Source organism: Neophocaena asiaeorientalis, unplaced genomic scaffold (genome assembly GCF_003031525.2).
Source record: "Neophocaena asiaeorientalis asiaeorientalis breed wild unplaced genomic scaffold, Neophocaena_asiaeorientalis_V1.1 scaffold598, whole genome shotgun sequence".
NCBI classification, from domain to species: Eukaryota; Metazoa; Chordata; class Mammalia; order Artiodactyla; family Phocoenidae; genus Neophocaena; species Neophocaena asiaeorientalis.
In genome coordinates this window covers 2349305-2367010 of record NW_020173036.1, presented here as the reverse complement: position 1 = coordinate 2367010, position 17706 = coordinate 2349305, and the positions used below count along the sequence as shown (strand labels likewise).

Below are 17706 nucleotides of genomic sequence, written 5' to 3'. Positions count from 1 at the left end.
ACTGTTGAGAGAAAAACGAAGGTAAGCTCCGCTACCCAGAGCTAAAATGGCTGAAATGCCTTCTCTGCCCACACCCACGATGGACGTTTACTGAGAGGCTCCCAACAATCCTCTACTGGCCCCGCCCCTACAGCTCGGAACCCCTCCTTCCTACTACCCGCCCTTCCGTTAGGCCTCCGCTCATGACTGGCTGTCTATAGTGTTTGTGACTTCTCCGGATGTTGCGTCACGCAGCGAGCTAAAGAGACTGCGCTCACAATCAGTAAGAGGTGGGCAGAGGGCACGAGAGGTGGTGGTTGTTGCGTTTCGCCGGCCCGGAAGGGAAACTGCGCGCTTGAGTTGATCAGGGACTGAGGTAAGGCTTCCCCGGGCCGTGAGGCACCACGATCCACCTTACTACTGACACCGGCCCCGTTGGGCCGCTGCGTGCGTGTGGGGAGGACTGGAGGCGGCGGCGCTGCGGGCTGCGTCACGGGCTGGCGGCGCGTCAGGGCCGTCCTGCAGGTGACCGGGTGGATGGGACGGCGACTTCGGGGCCTGGGGTAGGCGGGCCGGGGCCCGCTCTCTCTGCCTGCTTCTCCTTGGGCAGCGAGGTGCTGAATCATCCCCGCGGCCGGGCCGCCCAGGCGCCGCTGTGGTAGATAAGGGGGTGCCTGCGGCTGGTGTGCTGTAGAGTCGTGCGTTGACTTCGGGAGGCTGGAGTTTTTGCTGCCGGACTCTCATCCGAGTCTTGTGATCTAGCTGAACTTTCTCGGGGGACCAGGCACCCGAGCTCATCGTTGCACAGGAAAGTGTACGGGGTCGGTAATAGTACCCATTTTGTAGTTAAGGCCCCTGAGTCTCAGTGATCAAACATTCGCATGAGGCCACTTTTAGCCTGCGATAGAAGTAAAATTCCCACTGTGGAGGCCACTCTGAGCTGGTGCTCCTCAGTAGGTGTGTTGAGGTCTGAGAGGCACAGCACCTTTAGGCTGAGATGATGTAATGCCACGAAAGTGCTAGAATGATTCGGTATTTTTCCAGAGAATAGGCGTCAGTTTTGTACACCCCTCGCAGATCCCGTGACAGAATTGGAAGTACACTCAGGTATTTAAAAGCAAAGATTCTTAGCTTTTGGGGTGCTAGTTAAAATACATATTACTGTGCCCTATTCCTAGGGGTTAAATCCTTAGGACCGAAGTTAGACCTAGGAATCTACATTTTTAAGATACATCCCAGGTGGTTTCAATACCTTGAATACTTTTACATCATATTTTGAAGGGAAGTAATACTTGGCATGCTTGGTTTCCACTGATGTTTTATAACCTTGCAATGTAGTATGACCTTGAAGAGTTAATCACTTCTTGGATGACATTTTTCCTCTGCTCAGAGTTATTCTTAGCCCTTTTTAAAATTTTCCCACTGAATGCTGGTATAAATCTTCAGCCAAAACCACATGTATAAAATCCATCACACACCCCTTAATTCTCTTAAGATATTAAATCCACTCTGTATTGGACACATAAAAGTCATTCCTCTTGTTATTTTTTCGATTGGGATTTAAACCCATTTTGGTGGTCCAGCCCAAACCAGTTCTGTGGGATGGATTTCTTGAACTAACAAGGGACAAGCAGAGTATTCATCATTATCATTTTAAAAGGTCACTTTATTTCACCTTTTCTCCTAAGAGATGATTGGTTCTTTCTCAGAGCCGGTGGGTTGGTTAATGGGTGATTTTTTGTCTCTGTCTCTAACTAGCATTTCAGATCTGCTTGGTAAACCTGGTGCACCACCATGCTGGCCGCAAGACTTGTGTGTCTCCGGACACTACCTTCCAGGGTTTTCCACCCAGCTCTCACCAAGGCCTCCCCTGCTGTGAAGAATTCCATCACGAAAAATCAGTGGCTCTTACCACCCAGCAGGGTAAAGATAATCTGAATATTTTTATATTGTCTGTCTCTCTGTATGCTCCTGGGACCATTTTTTTGACAGATTGTGAAGCTCCCTATTCGACCATTAGTGATTTACTGAAACAGCCCTGAAAATGTACCAAATCAGCTCTTTCTCCCTATTAGTGTTCTGTTCCATCCTTATCATATATGAAAAAGAACTCCTGTAACTTCTCCTTTACTTACAGCTCTTGGAATTTCTCATTCAGAGAATTTAGAGTAATCTGTGAAGGATTGAGAGCTGTATGGTACAACAGAGAGATCGTGGAGCCTATTGTCAAAAGCTTAAGAATATTACCATTCGGCCAGTAACTTATTAATAAGTTACTAAACATGTCATTTCAGCTCTTGTTTAGAGAATGGTAAAACAAAATCTGTCAAGTTAGAGAGAAACCCATTTCCTTTTGTAGTAAATTTCTGCTCTAGCATTCAAATTAGGAGTATAAATTTTGAAATGTGAGGTAGATAAGGAAATATACAGAAGCTAGAAGAGACAACTTTTTTCTCTTAAATTAACTGTTCCACTGTTGAAAAGAGCTAAAATAGAGGTAGTAGTCATCCGTCCCTTTGGCTTTGTGTTAAAGGAAGGATTGAGCCCATTTCCCAGATGAAAAAATGCAGCTAATACTTAATGCATATCTTTTAAAAGTTAGTGTTTAAAATATGATAATTCTAGAGATATAAATAAAATTTGTAGTTTATGAAATAAACAGTTCTGAAACCTGAACTAAGAAGTTAGGTTGTAATGAATTAGTGAATCACTTTGAAGATAGAGCACAGGTAGGGTCTACATTTAATTTTTTAGATTGGCTAACATACTTTCATAGTGAAGTATGTATGATTTACATACATAGAAAGTACCAAGTTACATTATACAGAGTTTTCTAGGGTGATGAGATCCTCTGTTCTATTTTGTTGTTAACATTCTTTTGGTGTGGGTGGTGTGTGTCTTTGTTTCCATGTGTTTCAGGAATATGCCACCAAGACAAGACTTGGAATTCGGCGTGGGAAAACTAGCCAAGAACTCAAGGAGGCAGCTTTGGAGCCATCATTGGAAAAAATATTTAAAAGTAGGTGGCAGCCTTTAGTAAACTCGTGTTTTAAAAAAAGGTCCATGAAAAGCATCCTTAAAGTATATGCAAACTTGTACATATGTGCATTTTGTGAGAAGAAGGGCAGTCATCCTCAGGTATCTGATGACCCTGACAAGGTTGGTACTTCACACTGAGCTCAGTGGTCCCCAGTCACGTTTCTTCCAGAAAAAAATTTTACTTTCACCATTTTTTTTAAGGATTATTAGTTAATGCGCCATGATCTGAAAGTTATAATCTGTTATTCAAGTTCATTTGAAGTCACGTAGAATCTTACTTCAAACATAATATTTGTATATGTGTCAGGTCAAGAGTAAATCACCAAAACATAGATGTTAATAAAAAGCTAGTTGTTCAAGAGGGGTCATCTTGACTGGCTGCCCATTTAGGGCCTCTCAGGAAGCAATACCCTAATGGCGTCAGTTTGGTTCACAGTTTGGATTTCAGCTTTGCAAGTTCAGAATCTAGATTGGTAATCTACCCAAAATCAAAAGGTCAATACCCATCTTCCCTGACTTAAAATGGAGTTATGTCCTGATAAACCCATCATAAGTTGAAGATGTCCTGAAGTTCAAAATATATTTAATATACATAACTTACCAAATATCATAGCTTAGCCTAGCCTACCTTAAGCGTGTTCAGAATACTTAACATTAGCCTACAGTTGGGCAAAATTATCTAACACTAAGCCTATTTTATAATTAAGTGTTGAATCCTTCCTGTGATTTATTGAATCCTGAAAGTGGAAAATAGAATTGTTGGGTGAGTACAGAATGGTTACAAGTGTATCGGCTGTTAACCCTCATGATCAACTGGCTGACTGGGTGCCGCTGCCCAGCATCACAAGGGAGTATCGTACTGCATGACAGTAGCCAGGAAAAGATCAAAATTAAAAATTCAAAGTACAGTTTCTACTTGAATGCATATGGTTTTTTAAAAATCTTAAGTTGGGGACCATCTGTATTTTAAAATGGGAGAGAGCCCTAGTTGGCATCCCTCAGGGCATTTCTGTTGGTCAGTTGGCCCTAGAAACCAAATTATATGAATCATAGCAACAGTGTAGTAACATTCTTAGGGAACAAGCTTTGACTAAGGGGAGCAAGATGCTCTTTGTGAATACCTCCATCCAGTTAAGAGTTGATAAATTATTTCCTCTCGGTACTCTAAAAACAGGAGCACCCTCTCCCTTGATCCTGCTGCATAAACACTAATTACATTTTTCTTTGGTTCATTTTTTTCTTGACTCCATGTAAAGCATCATCTTTGTTAATAGCACTTTAGACACAATATTAAATATAACATGTGATGTTAACATGTTTTTCTCATCTTTATTTTCTAAGAGTGTCACGAGAACACACATCTCTTATGAATAAAATAACATATATCACAGAAGTACCCCTACATCTACAGATACACCACCTCCGCAAATTTTGTTAGAGTGAACTTAAAGATTAATTAAGTCTAATCATTTTAGTCAAGACAGCAGTATTAACTTGCATTTCCTCCTGTGTTCTGCAGTTGATCAGATGGGAAGATGGTTTATTGCTGGAGGGGCTGCTGTTGGTCTTGGAGCTTTGTGCTACTATGGCTTGGGAATGTCTAATGAGATTGGAGCTCTTGAAAAAGCCGTGTAAGTAAATCGTTCTCAAACAATTCATGCCTTAAAGGTTCCAGTTTTCTTCTCATCCTTATCTTTCACCACTTTTGGAATATTTTGTGTCCAGTGTTCCAACTGTGTGGAAATACACATGAATAAAAATAGAATCTCTCATTTCCTTGGCATATATTTATTCAAACAATAAATAAAAATCTTTTACCAAGGTTATATATGTTTAAGCAAGAAGCAAATGTGTTGTTTTGTATATGTGCCAAGTGCTTATATGTTTTATATTACTTAATTTTTTATGGTAACTCCAACATGCATCATTATTTCCATGATACTGGAATAAGATTTAGAGCATTAAAGTGATATTTCTCAAGATCTCCCACCTAGTAAATGATTCAACCAAAATTCACATTCATAATTCTATAAATTAACTGTGTTTCTTACAGAATTTGGCCTCAGTATGTGAAGGATAGAATTCATACCACCTATATGTACTTAGCAGGAAGTATTGGCATAACAGCTTTGTCTGCCCTGGCAGTGAATAGAACTCCTGCCCTCATGAACTTCATGATGAGAGGCTCTTGGGTGGTAAGTTAGCTTGTTTTCGTTTTCCTTTCCCACTAAATAGCAAAAGATTAAATGAAAACTATCGGAGGAGGGGATTAAATGGAAAGAATACCTTACTATATTAAACAAATCTTTGTTCAGGTAATATATGAATTATTAGTGTAGCTGAAACAAAGTAGGAAATACCTTCTTAGGCAAGTCAGCTATCATTCGTTGTTGAATATGTATTTTAGTAGCAGCAAAGATGTTGGAACCCAAACTTACAGGAACGTTCTGCTTATCTAGCAGCAGATATCAAACAGCTCTATTTTGTAGTAATTTACTAAAAAATAAGGCAGATGAAAATCCATCTTATGTGGCACATATATACAATGGAATATTAGCCATAAAAAGAAACGAAATTGAGTTATTTGTAGTGAGGTGGATGGACCTAGAGTCTGTCATACAGAGTGAAGTAAGTCAGAAAGAGAAAAAGAAATACCGTATGCTAACACATATATGGAATCTAAAAAAAAAAAGGTTCTGAAGAACTTAGGGGCAGGACAGGAATAAAGACGCAGACGCAGAGAATGGACGGGGACGGGGAACGGTAAGCTGGGACGAAGTGAGAGCGTGGCATGGACATATATACACAACCAAACGTAAAACAGATAGCTAGTGGGAAGCAGCCGCATAGCACAGGGAGATCAGCTCGGTGCTTTGTGACCACCTAGAGGGGTGGGATAGGGAGGATGGGAGGGAGATGCAAGAGGGAAGAGATATGGGGATATATATATATGTATAGCTGATTCACTTTGTTATACAGCAGCAACTAACACCATTGTAAAGCAATTATACTCCAATAAAGATGTTAAAAAAAAATCCATCTTAGAGGTCAGTGGAGAATAGCTGTCACAAAAACCCAAGCACTCTATACTACTAGGAGTAGAATAGTGCTGGCACTATTCTGAACTTTTCTTGACCCTATATAAGGTTTTATATTCAGTGAGAGTTTCTTGAGCATTTGTTGTTTTACTAGCATTTTTTAATTTTAGTAGGAGAGGACAGGGTAGTCAAGTTTTGTGAAAAAATAAACAGCTTGGGCAAAGGAGAGGAGGCAGTCATTACAAGTGACTATAATCCCATTCAAGTGTTTGAAGTTCAAGTGTTTGAGGTCTGGAGTGTGAAGAAGACACAGTTAGAAAGGGTGTGTTTGATTGCCGAGCTGAGGAGAGCACCTAAGCGGTTAGAGGCCATTGCAGATACTAGAACAGCAAAAGTATGATTTGTATTTGAGCTTTAAGAGCTAATGTGGAAGAGACGGGAAGCAGGTGTACCAGCTGTGCCTTTTCAAGGTCTGAAATGATGGTAATGCAAACTAGAGCAACGAGTATGAGACTGGAAGGGAATGGGAGATGGGAAAGTTTATATAACACACACTTCCCACAGCAAATTCCCACTGATTCTTCCCATGGGCAACCCAAATCCCTATGACTTCCAAATCTGTAATGTTTCCACTCTTCTGTACTTTCCAAAAGGAGAACCATTTGCAGTTGTGTAGCCATTTAGACACTTCAGTATTAGGGTCTTGCTTCTCAGATGGGTGTCATGAATCTCCTAGCCTAGAGGTTATTGAAGGCACAGAATCAACTTGTTGCATTCTCATCAGGTATGTCAGTTTTAATCAGAGGTAAACAATTTAAAGCAATGCTTTTGTAATAAAGCAAACTTGAAAGATTAAAATGTACAAAAGAGTTTAGCCCCTAAAATAAGACTTCAAGGAGGTTTTGTGCCTGGGCCATATTCTCAGGTGCTTGTGGGCATAAGATCAGTCTCACCTGCCTTTAGGGCTGCTTAAGTAAAATAGTTTAGAAAGCCAGACAGGTGCTACAGAGAGGAAGAAGCCTTTGGGAGGTGACAGACATACACACAGATAATGTCAAAGTTTGTACCAAGTGCTTTTGGAACAGAGTAGAGACATCTGACACTGCTTATTACAGCCAGGGTACCTTACCAGAAAAACTTTTCAGGCAAAGAGGTAATCCTTGAATATGTCAACCAGATAGGAAGGAGGTATTTTTAGGCACAATAAACAAAATTAGAGAGGTGTGAAACTGGGGCATGTTTGCAGCCTACCAGTTCAGTGTAGCTGGAGTGTAGAGTATGGGAAGGTAAAAGGCAAAAAATGAACCTGGATGAAGAAGGACTTTAAAAGAAAAATATATAGTTGTGTTAAATATCCTGAAAATGCTTTGCACAGAGATAGATGAAGTAGCTTTTAGTAAGTGTTTCTCCATTGGAAGGTGGTGAAGTAGAACCCAGCGTGCTTTTCTGTGTTATGAGTGAAGGCTTTCACATTCTCAGCAAAAACAGCTGTTATGTTTACCTGTACTTTACCTCAGAGGTTGACCATTCAGATGCCCATGGGTTAGACATAATGCAGATAAGTAAGGCAGGCCTGGTATGTCACGTGGGATTTTGGCATCTAGAGAAAGCCTTCCAACTAAATGCGTTCACGCTCAATTGTTTTTTGAATAGTTGGCCAAACAAAACATCTGCCTGATCTTGCCCAAGGGCTGCAAGTTTGCAATTTCTGCTTTAAACTTCCTGAAGATTGATTATCATCTTTCATTACAAACATTTCTTCCTTGTTATGCACAAGGAATATTTAAATGTATAACAGTGGAAATCGAAGATAGACAAAGAAAGGGGATGAGGGCCAATTCAGCCAGAAAATTGGGAGGATAGAAATGTAGAATCTTATTTCTCATCTTTTCCATGTGCTTCTTTTTTTCAGGTTTTCATTTAGCAAGTATAGAATTTGAGACATATTTATTTAATTTTGGCTGTGTTGGGTCTTCGTTTCTGTGCGAGGGCTCTCTCTAGTTGCGGCGAGCGGGGGCCACTCTTCATCGCGGTGCGCGGGCCTCTCACTAGCACGGCCTCTCCTGTTGCGGAGCACAGGCTCCAGACGTGCAGGCTCAGTAGTTGTGCCTCACGGGCCCAGTTGCTCCGCGGCATGTGGGATCCTCCCAGACCAGGACACGAACCCGTGTCCCCTGCATTGGCAGGCAGATCCTCAACCACTGCGCCACCAGGGAAGCCCATGACTAACTTTTTTAATGTTACTTGTGCTATACCAAAATAAATATAATTAAAAATAATTATTCTGGGATTTTTAAAGGGGTTTTGTTACACCTTTGTCTAACAAGAATAAAATTTTTTAAAGATGATGTTATCTGCCAGAGCTCTACTCATTCACTTAAAGTTGTCTGGAAAACTTTATGTACGATAATAGGGGGTGCTCTCGCTAATTTGACCAAACTGAAATAAGCACAAGGCCTTTTAATGTGCTAGAAAAATACAGGATTCTGTTTATTATCCTTCATCTTTTTAAACATGGTTTATTGGAGGGACTAACTGGACTTGGAACCTGTGAGTTTCTACTTTGTTGTTGTATAAGGATCAATTTTTCTTAGTAATACATGTCTTTCAGACAATTGGTGCAACCTTTGCAGCCATGATTGGAGCTGGAATGCTGGTCCAGTCGATATCATATGACCAGAGCCCAGGCCCAAAGCATCTTGCTTGGTTACTACATTCTGGTATGTTCTGTTTTACAATTGTTGTTAATCTTAAATACTGCCTTTTTTGATGGCTCTTCACAGTCATAAATGATATGTACACAATTCAATTAAGCCTCGTGTCTGCTAAATACTTATGGTTTTCTGCACTTATTCCTGGTATTACTGCCAGATCTCCACTCTGGAAAGTTAATGATTCTGATACTAAGACCATAGACAGCCCCAGTATTACACTTGCCTCTGGTGACAGTCTAATATATGCAGAGATTTCCTTTTATGTATTTTGTCTAATACCAGGAGGATTTCAGATCTGATACACATCACTTGAGAATTGTTCTTGTTGTATATCTTTAGAAAAATAAGAAACTGGGGGTCTCTACCAGAGAAGGAGGACGTAAGATGTGTGAAAGAATAGGAGCAGAGGTTTTTGCAGTGGAGCATTGGGAAGAAGAAAGCAGTCAAAAAGATCTTTGGAAATTCACTTTTGTGTGTGATGTGGTTAGCTGGGTCAGTAGATAGTTTTTGGCACAAAGTTACTGTGGGCAGGACAGAGGCTGACCAACCCTGGTATTGCAGAACAGTATTAATATTCCTTTAGGTATGTGTAATATTTTCCTTAATTATGGAAAGACAAATATTTTAAAGTTTACATAAAGTGTTTTCCATTGCAAGTATCCCAGGGTATTCTGCCTCTGGGTTGAGTAAAGAACACCAGATACAGAAACAAAAATGCTTTAGATGCATGATCTCTACCACAAGCCAAGACAAATTTTATAAGCATTTCCATGAAAATTCCAGGGAGACAGACTGAAATGTTTTTAACGTGGGTTAGTAAATGGAAATTCGTTTTGGGGTACCCAGTATGATGAATTTCCAGTGTGAAATACATCATTTGTATTCTTCATGTGCTGGCTTTGTTTTGGTGAATGTGAGAGAGCATAACTTCCCGACCTTGGTTTTCAAGCCTCTCTTCCATTAGGTCTTAGGTAATTCAACCATAGATATTTTCCATGGACCTTTACAAGACAGAACTTTTGTGGTTGGGAGGGCGATGGTCCCAATATTTTCTTCTAATACCAGTAACCTGCTTTTAAGAAAAAAATTACTTAAAACGTAGTGTGTGCATTTGCTTTAAAATTTAATACCTCTTAGTGCCATATAATATTCAAGGATTATTCAGCGTCTTAGCCAGTAAATAGAGTTCTACACCTGTTTCCCATTTTAGACACTGTTTCCTTGAATAAACAGGCTCAGTGTTATCTCTGATAAATAGTAGATCCACTTATTGAATTAAAGTAGCTATGTAGTTTTAATTCGAGCTAGAATAAGTAAGCCTTTCTACCTGTGTTGCTTAGAAAACCTCTTCTTATCTGATATTATCGTAACATATAAATTACTTAAGTTCTGGGTGTTTTTTTGTTTGTTTGTTTGTTTGTTTTTTTGCAGTACGCGGGCCTCTCACTGTTGTGGCCTCTCCTGTTGCGGAGCACGGGCTCCAGATGCGCAGGCCCAGCGGCCATGGCTCATGGGCCTAGCCACTCCGCGGCATGTAGGATCTTCCCAGACTGGGGCATGAACCCGTGTCCCCTGCATCAGCAGGTGGACTCTCAACCACTGTGCCACCAGGGAAGCCCAGTTCTGGGTGTTTTATGTATGTTGGAGGGCAGTCCCCAAGACCACCCATTCATTCAGCAATTTGTTAGATGGAGTCACAGGACTCAGCATATAGTTATACTCAGAGCTAAGGTTTATTACAGTGAAAGGATACACAACAGGATCAGAAAGGGAGAAAGATACAGGCAAAGTCTAGAGTGTGGAGAAATCCACACACAGGCTTTCAGTGCTGTCTCCTTCCTTTGAGGTCACACGGCAAGAATGCGAAATGTGCAGTAACATGTACAATGTTTCTGCCCAGGGAAGCCCATTAGAGACTCAGCGCCCAAGGTTTTTATTGGGGGCTGATCATTTAGGGACCCTCCTAGCAACTACCAAAATCCAGACACCCAAAAGGAAAGCAGGCATTCAGCATAACTCATTTTTTGCGTAAATAGTCTAACCCTAAGGTTAGAGAATGGTTCCAGTGCCAAGTTCTCAGATGCCAGCCAAGGACTAACCTTGCAAGCAGGTCTTTGTCAAGGTAGGCTTAGGTCTGCTGTGTTAACCCTTTCTCACGCAGTATGAATGCCATTTTTTTCTTTTTTTAATTTGTTTTCAGAATTTGCTTTATTCTTCATAAACATCTTGGGAAGCTGTGTGTGCAGGCATTAGCCTGTCCATATGTTCATGGATGAGGAAGCTGAGGCTGGGTGAAGTCACACAGCAGGAAGTGCCAAAGTCAAGACACCCCCAATGTTATATTTCTCTTTTTTTCTTTTTTATTCCCCCATGAATTTATTATTTATTTATTTTTGGCTGCATTAGATCTTCATTGCTATGTGCAGGCGTTTCTCTAGTTGCAATCAGTAGGGGCTACTCTTCGTTGTGGTGTGCGGGCTTCTCATTGCAGTGGCTTCTCTTGTTGCGGAGCATGGGCTCTAGGCACATGGGCTTCAGTAGTTGTGGCACGCAGGCTCAGTAGTTGTGGCTTGCGGCTTCTAGAGCACAGGCTCAGTAGTTGTGGCACACGGGCTTAGTTGCTCCGCGGCACATGGGATCTTCCCAGACCAGGGCTTGAACCCATGTCTCCTGCACTGGCAGGTGGATTCTTAACCACTGTGCCACCAGGGAAGCCCCCAGTGTTATTTCTTAAAGTCCAACTCTCTGTGTAATTCTTCATTCACTGGCATGATGGAGTTTCAGACCCCTTTAATCCAAAGTGGGTGACCTAAGGGCAACCACTCACAGAGTCAAAGAGACATCAAAGCCAGGTTTTGACCCAGGATAAACATCCCAATGCATTCTATTTTCATTTTTCATACAGATGTTTAATACCTTGTGGACACAGCTGCAGTCTCAATCAGGCCTAAGTGATACTGTGCAAGAATTACTGAAACGCTCGCTTAAAGCTAGTCTCTTCTGTGTTTTTCCCCTGCTTTATTGAGATATAACTGATACATGATATTGTATAAGTTTAAGGCATACAACATGTTGATTTGACACATTTATATATTACAAAATGATTACTGCCATAGCATTAGCTAACCTTCATTTCGTATTTACCGTATCTTTTTTATGATGAGAACATTTAAGGTCTACTCTCTTAGCAGCATTTATGATGCGGTATTATTAGCTGTAATCATGATGTACATTAGGTCCTCAAACTTGTTAATTGTAACTGGAAGCTTGTACCCCTTGACAGGTATCTCCACATTTTCGTCTCCCCCCAGCCCCTAGTAACCACCACTATGCTCTGTGTTTCTCTGTTTGACTTTTTTAGATTCCACGTATAAGTGAGATCATATGATATTTGTCTCTCTCTGTCCAGCTTATTTCACTTAGCGTAATGCCCTCAAGATCCATCTGTATTGTCAAGAAGTGCAACATTTCATTCTTTTTTGAGTGAATAATATTCCATTATTTATATATACCGCATCTTCTTTATCCATCCATCCATTGACAAACACTTGGGTTGTTTTCATGTCCTGATTTCAGTTCCTTTGCTTATAAACCCAGAATTGGGATTGCTGGATCATATGATAGTTGTGTTTGTTTTTTTGAGGAACTTTCATACTTGTTTTCCCCAGTGGATGTACTAATTTCCTGAAGGGCTGTTTTCATTCACAATGATAATGTTGAGCTATTCTTATTAGTTTTGTAATTGATTTGTCCTTAAGCAGCAAACATCTATTGCCATTTAAGATTTTTATCAGTATCATTGGAAAAAATCTCAATAATCTTGAAAGTTTTTCTTAAAATTTTGCTGTCAGTTGCAAAACTGATAGGAATTCTGATAGAAATGTCATACAGACGAATTTCTATCCAATATCTTTCCTAGAGCAAAAAATTTTTTAATTTTTCATCATCATGTGATAAAATATACCCTATTACTTGATCTAGAAATGTTAGTCTCAAGAGACACACTGGTATTAAAATTTCATGTGAAGGTAGCTCTGTGCTTATTCCATGAGTTCAACTATGCACATTTAATGTTTAAGAAAAGGGTATAGTTGAGAATTCCCTGGCTGTTAGGACTCTATGCTTCCACTGCAGGGGGCCCAGGTTCGATCCTTGGTTGGGGAACTAAGATCTCACAAGCCACATGGTACTGCCAAAAAAAAAAAAAGAAAGAAAGAAAAGGGTATAGCTTGCTCTACTCAATACAGAAAGAATACCTTATCTAAGATCTGTTTTTTTTAAATAAAAGCTTTCTATTTACCTTTGCTAATGAAATTATTGTTACTATACTTGGGGTGGACATGTTTATAAATATCTAACAACTAAAATTGCTTTTTCCAAGCTGTGATTACATTCCCTATTACACAAGGTAACAGCAGCATCTGTCCGTGAAGTTCCTACTTTAAGATTAGCATCATATACTTATTCTTTCCTTTTACTGTGTTCTCTTTCAGCACAGTAGATTTGACCTTCAGTTAATTTAAGCCTTTCATCTCAGTTCTTCCAAATGTGAATATTGTTATAAAGACTATTGGTAGACTCAGATCCAAATAATGAACTACACTGAATTTGACATAGTTACTAAAACTCTAGATTAATGTTTATACTTGTGTGAGTTTTGACTGATTGACTAGGAATCGTGTTAGTTGTGATTTAGAATTTGGGTAGGTACAAGTTTTAGTTGTGGGGTTTTGGGGATAGTGTCACCTAAATAAGGAGAAGACTTTTTGTAATCATGTTGTTTAACTATAAGCTATAATATGTTCAGATGGCATGTTAGTTAGAAGAAGCATTTTCCTTTTGGTTGTTGTTTAGTAAATATTTAACTGCCTGCTTGCTCTTTCTCCAGGTGTGATGGGTGCAGTGGTGGCTCCTCTGACGATATTAGGGGGGCCTCTTCTCATCAGAGCTGCATGGTACACAGCTGGTGTTGTGGGAGGCCTCTCCACTGTGGCCATGTGTGCACCCAGTGAGAAGTTTTTGAACATGGGAGCACCCCTGGGCGTGGGCCTGGGTGTCGTCTTTGTGTCCTCACTAGGTAAGCCACTGTGCTTTGATGCTTGGTTCTTGGTTCATGATGTCCTAAAATCATCTGACATACTCAGGTATCCTAATGGAGAGAATTTAGTAAGTGTCATTTTTAAAGGTTGGTTAAAACGTATATGGTAACTTGACTGGATTTGCTCATTTGGCATCATGGCAAACCATTATTATTGGTTTTACCAAATACATGTAAAATGGGAAAGTTGGTCTGGAGAACATGAAAATTGCTCTGATGCGGGAACTTTCCTATAATGTGGGCAAGTGACCCATTGCAAGAATGAGTATAATGGGTTTTGAACTGAATGTATGTAAAATTAGAGCACATACTCGGATGTTTCCTTATCTGTGCAACATGCCAAAGAAGAAAATTTTTTTAAGTGATGCTGATTGTAAATCCAGTTACAGAAAAATCCTTTTTCCCAGAAAAACTTTTTTTTCCCATTTTGATTTCAGGATCTATGTTTCTTCCACCTACCACTGTGGCTGGCGCCACTCTGTACTCGGTGGCAATTTATGGTGGATTAGTTCTTTTCAGCATGTTTCTTCTGTATGATACACAGAAAGTAATCAAGCGTGCAGAAGTAGTACCAGTGTATGGAGTTCAAAAATATGATCCCATCAATTCGTAAGTAGCCTTTAATGTCTTTTCTTTGTTGCATAAGGACATTTGTGTTGCTTTGGCCTATTTTGTTTTATGACTGTGTTAGTTTCCAAGGACGGCTATAACAAATTATATAAACTGGCTGATTTAAAACAACAGAAATTTATTCTCTCATAGTTCCAGAGTCCAGAAGTCTGAAATCAAGGTATTGTCAGGGTTGGTACCTTCTGAGGGCCGTAGGGGAGAATCTACTCCATGCCTCTCTCCTGGCTTCTTGTCATGGCCAACCATCCTTGGCATTCCTTGGCTTTCCTTGGCTTGTAGATATATCACTCTGATCTTTACTCCTGTCCTCATATGATGTTCTCCCTGTATCTCTGTCTCTTATAATGATGCCATATTGAATTAAGGCTCACCCTTCTCCAGTATTACCTCTTCTTAACTCACATCTTAATTATAATCGCAAAGACCCTATTCCCAAGTAAGGTCACATTCACAGGTCACATTCAAGTCCTAACTTGAACAAATCTTTTGAGTTCAACCTGCAACAATGACTTTGTTGAATTTTACTATTTTATTTCTGTTATTATTTGGTCTGTTCTCTTTCCTTAGTAAGCTATGTATACACAGAACATTTGATTATATTGCAACTAACTGTAATAATTAGGTATATATTCAATTGATTCAGAGTATTTTACCTATTTTGTTAATTAGCCTTATAGTGCTTTTGTTGGTCAATTAATTTTGCGTGTGTGTGTGTGTAATTTATATTTAACAGACTTTAAAACTGAAGAAAAGATGTATTAGTCAAGTGTTATCTTTGGAAAGTGTACATAATTGAAATTTTTAATAGAAAAGCCTATTTTATTAAAAATTAGAAACACTTCAATTTTTAATTTTTTATTAAAAATTGAAAATTCCATTTTGGAGATATTCAACTGTAGCTGATGTTAAGTGGTGTATAATAATGCTTTTTCCTTTCCTTGGCCTCTCCACCAAAGTAGGTTATTTTATTTAAGTAATTTTGTTGAGTTTCATGGTGTCTATCACATTTTTTAAAGTAATTTATTTTTATTTCTTTAAAACTTAATGTAATGATTTTTTTAAACATTGCTATAATGCTTACAGATTTGTAGCAGGTTTTTGGGGGGTAATGAGGGGAGGCATTGAGGGAGTGTGTTATATTTTAAAATGCCAGACTTGTGTCTGACACATTTCTGTGAAGGTGTTTCTTTGGTTTTTATTTTGATTATTTCATTGTCTATCACCCATTTCTTTTTTTTTTTTTAAAGCAAGATACTGTACTCATAGTAGAGTATCAGAATATAGTGATTTTTAAAACTGCCCTTTAACACTTAAAAGATTAATCTGCCAAAAGAAAAATCTTGATAGTTTTCTAGTCTAGGACTTCCTTAGTTGGCGACTTTTTTAAAATTTCCATTTCACATACCTGGGACAAATAATCAGTGTTGTGCTTTCTTCTCTCCTACATTAAGAAATAGTTTTTGTCATTGTTACAAGAATTACATCATATTTAACAGGCATAATTTCTTTTCTAGGATGCTGGGAATCTACATGGATACATTAAACATATTTATGCGAGTTGCCAGTATTCTAGCAACTGGAGGCAACAGAAAGAAATGAAGTGACTCAGCTTCTGACTTCCTTAATACATCAGATATCTAGCTTGTTTAATAGGGGCAGATATTCTTTAAATAGTTTGTGCAAGCAGCTTTCGTTGAAGTTTAGAAGATAAGAACTTGTCAACATGTTTCAGGTGTTCCAGTAATGTGATGCTTCAGGTCTGCTTTTTCTTCTGGAGAATAAATTCAGTAGTTCTCTTCCAAATAGCACACACATTTTCAATTGTGTTTGAGTAATTCTAAAATGTTCTAATGAATGTGAAAACCAAGTTTTGTGTTGCAGGAATTTAAGTATTTTATCTATTTTTAAATTTATTTGGTTAAGTGGAATTTAGCAAACTTGTGTACCTGCATTTTTCATTTTGGATTGCAAAATATTAACAAGTAATGTCATAAGTGATGTAGGGGTTTGGTAAAGGGACCAGAGAGAAGTAAAGCGACGCCTGCAGTCTTTCTTTGAATACTTAGAACTTAGCACTCATGTAATTGTGGTGAGCCAGTGAGGGGGTCTGGATGTTTGGAAACAAGTCATGGCTGTACATCTGCTGAACTTATCAGAAGCACTGAGCAGAAGACAAAGACATAGGTGATTCTCCAGGCTCTCCTTATGATGTGGATGTGATCATGTTTGGCTTCTCATTGTCACTGTTAGGAGAGTCCACAATGCTAATCATGTGGAGAATTCCTGTTACATATATTATGTGTGTGTGTAAGTCTTACTTTTGAATCGTCTAGTAGAACAAAACATCCTTAAAACACTCAGGAAAAAAATACTCGAAGCAGGAAAATTATTGCATTTTAAGTATACAAACAATATGTGCATAGTTGCTGAATATTTTTGCAAATTTATTGAAATGTTTAAAGGAATAAATGCTTGCCTTTCTTATCTCTTCAGGCTTTAACTTTTATATCAGAAAAGCCTATTCGTGGTTTACACTTGAGATTATGAAAGCAGTTTTCCCCCTCAGATTTAGTTTCTTGCATTCCCTCTCAGAGGAGTCACTAAAAAAGGGAGGCAGGGCTTCCCTGGTGATGCAGTGGTTAGGAATCCGCCTGCCAATGCAGGGGACACGGGTTCGGGCCCTGGTCTGGGAAGATCCCACATGCCGCGGAGCAACTAAGCCCGTGCACCACAGCTACTGAGCCTGCGCTCTAGAGCCCGCGAGCCACAACTACTGAGCCCGTGTGCCTAGAGCCCATGCTCCGCAACAAGAGAAGCCACCGCAATGAGAAGCCTGTGCACCTCGACGAAGAGTGGCCCCCGCTCGCTGCAACTAGAGAAAGCCCGCGCACAGCAATGAAGACCCAACGCAGCCAAAAATAAATTAATTAAATAAATAAATTTATTTTTAAAAAGAAGGCGGCAAAGCGAGGCTTCTTTCATGAACTATATCAATCAAAAATGTAATGGAGAAAATGCTTCACTAGAGTTTCCCCTAGCAGAATTCTCCTCCTTTCCTCCATAGGCCATTATTTAACTCCCTTGTGCCATTTATAAGTTTTTTGATACAGAAGAGTTATTTATGGAAGTTCTTATGAATGAAATAAGTGTATGATTATTGAGATAGTTGGTGTTTTGACAAATATTTACTACAGTAATCCATAAATAA

The 17706-nt window shown here is 39.4% G+C and overlaps 1 protein-coding gene across 1 annotated transcript; it reads left to right on the top strand.

Moving 5' to 3' along the window:
* The first annotated feature begins 204 nt into the window (after positions 1 to 204).
* GHITM (growth hormone inducible transmembrane protein) lies at positions 205 to 16987 on the top strand. The gene is made up of 9 exons (XM_024742504.1): positions 205 to 355; positions 1738 to 1902; positions 2899 to 2998; positions 4538 to 4649; positions 5072 to 5213; positions 8668 to 8776; positions 13659 to 13847; positions 14306 to 14477; positions 16013 to 16987. Exons 2-9 carry the CDS (start codon positions 1774 to 1776, stop codon positions 16095 to 16097), a joined length of 1038 nt encoding a protein of 345 aa, XP_024598272.1. The 5' UTR covers positions 205 to 355; positions 1738 to 1773; the 3' UTR covers positions 16098 to 16987.
* The last annotated feature ends 719 nt before the right edge of the window (positions 16988 to 17706 follow it).

Bases quoted from the DNA above. Each gene is read 5' to 3' on its own strand.
- GHITM (XM_024742504.1), top strand. From the start codon at position 1,774: ATGCTGGCCGCAAGACTTGTGTGTCTCCGGACACTACCTTCCAGGGTT. The intron at 8,777-13,658 runs GTATGTTCTGTT...CTCTTTCTCCAG, and splicing joins TGCTTGGTTACTACATTCTG to GTGTGATGGGTGCAGTGGTG. The intron at 14,478-16,012 runs GTAAGTAGCCTT...TTTCTTTTCTAG, and splicing joins AAATATGATCCCATCAATTC to GATGCTGGGAATCTACATGG.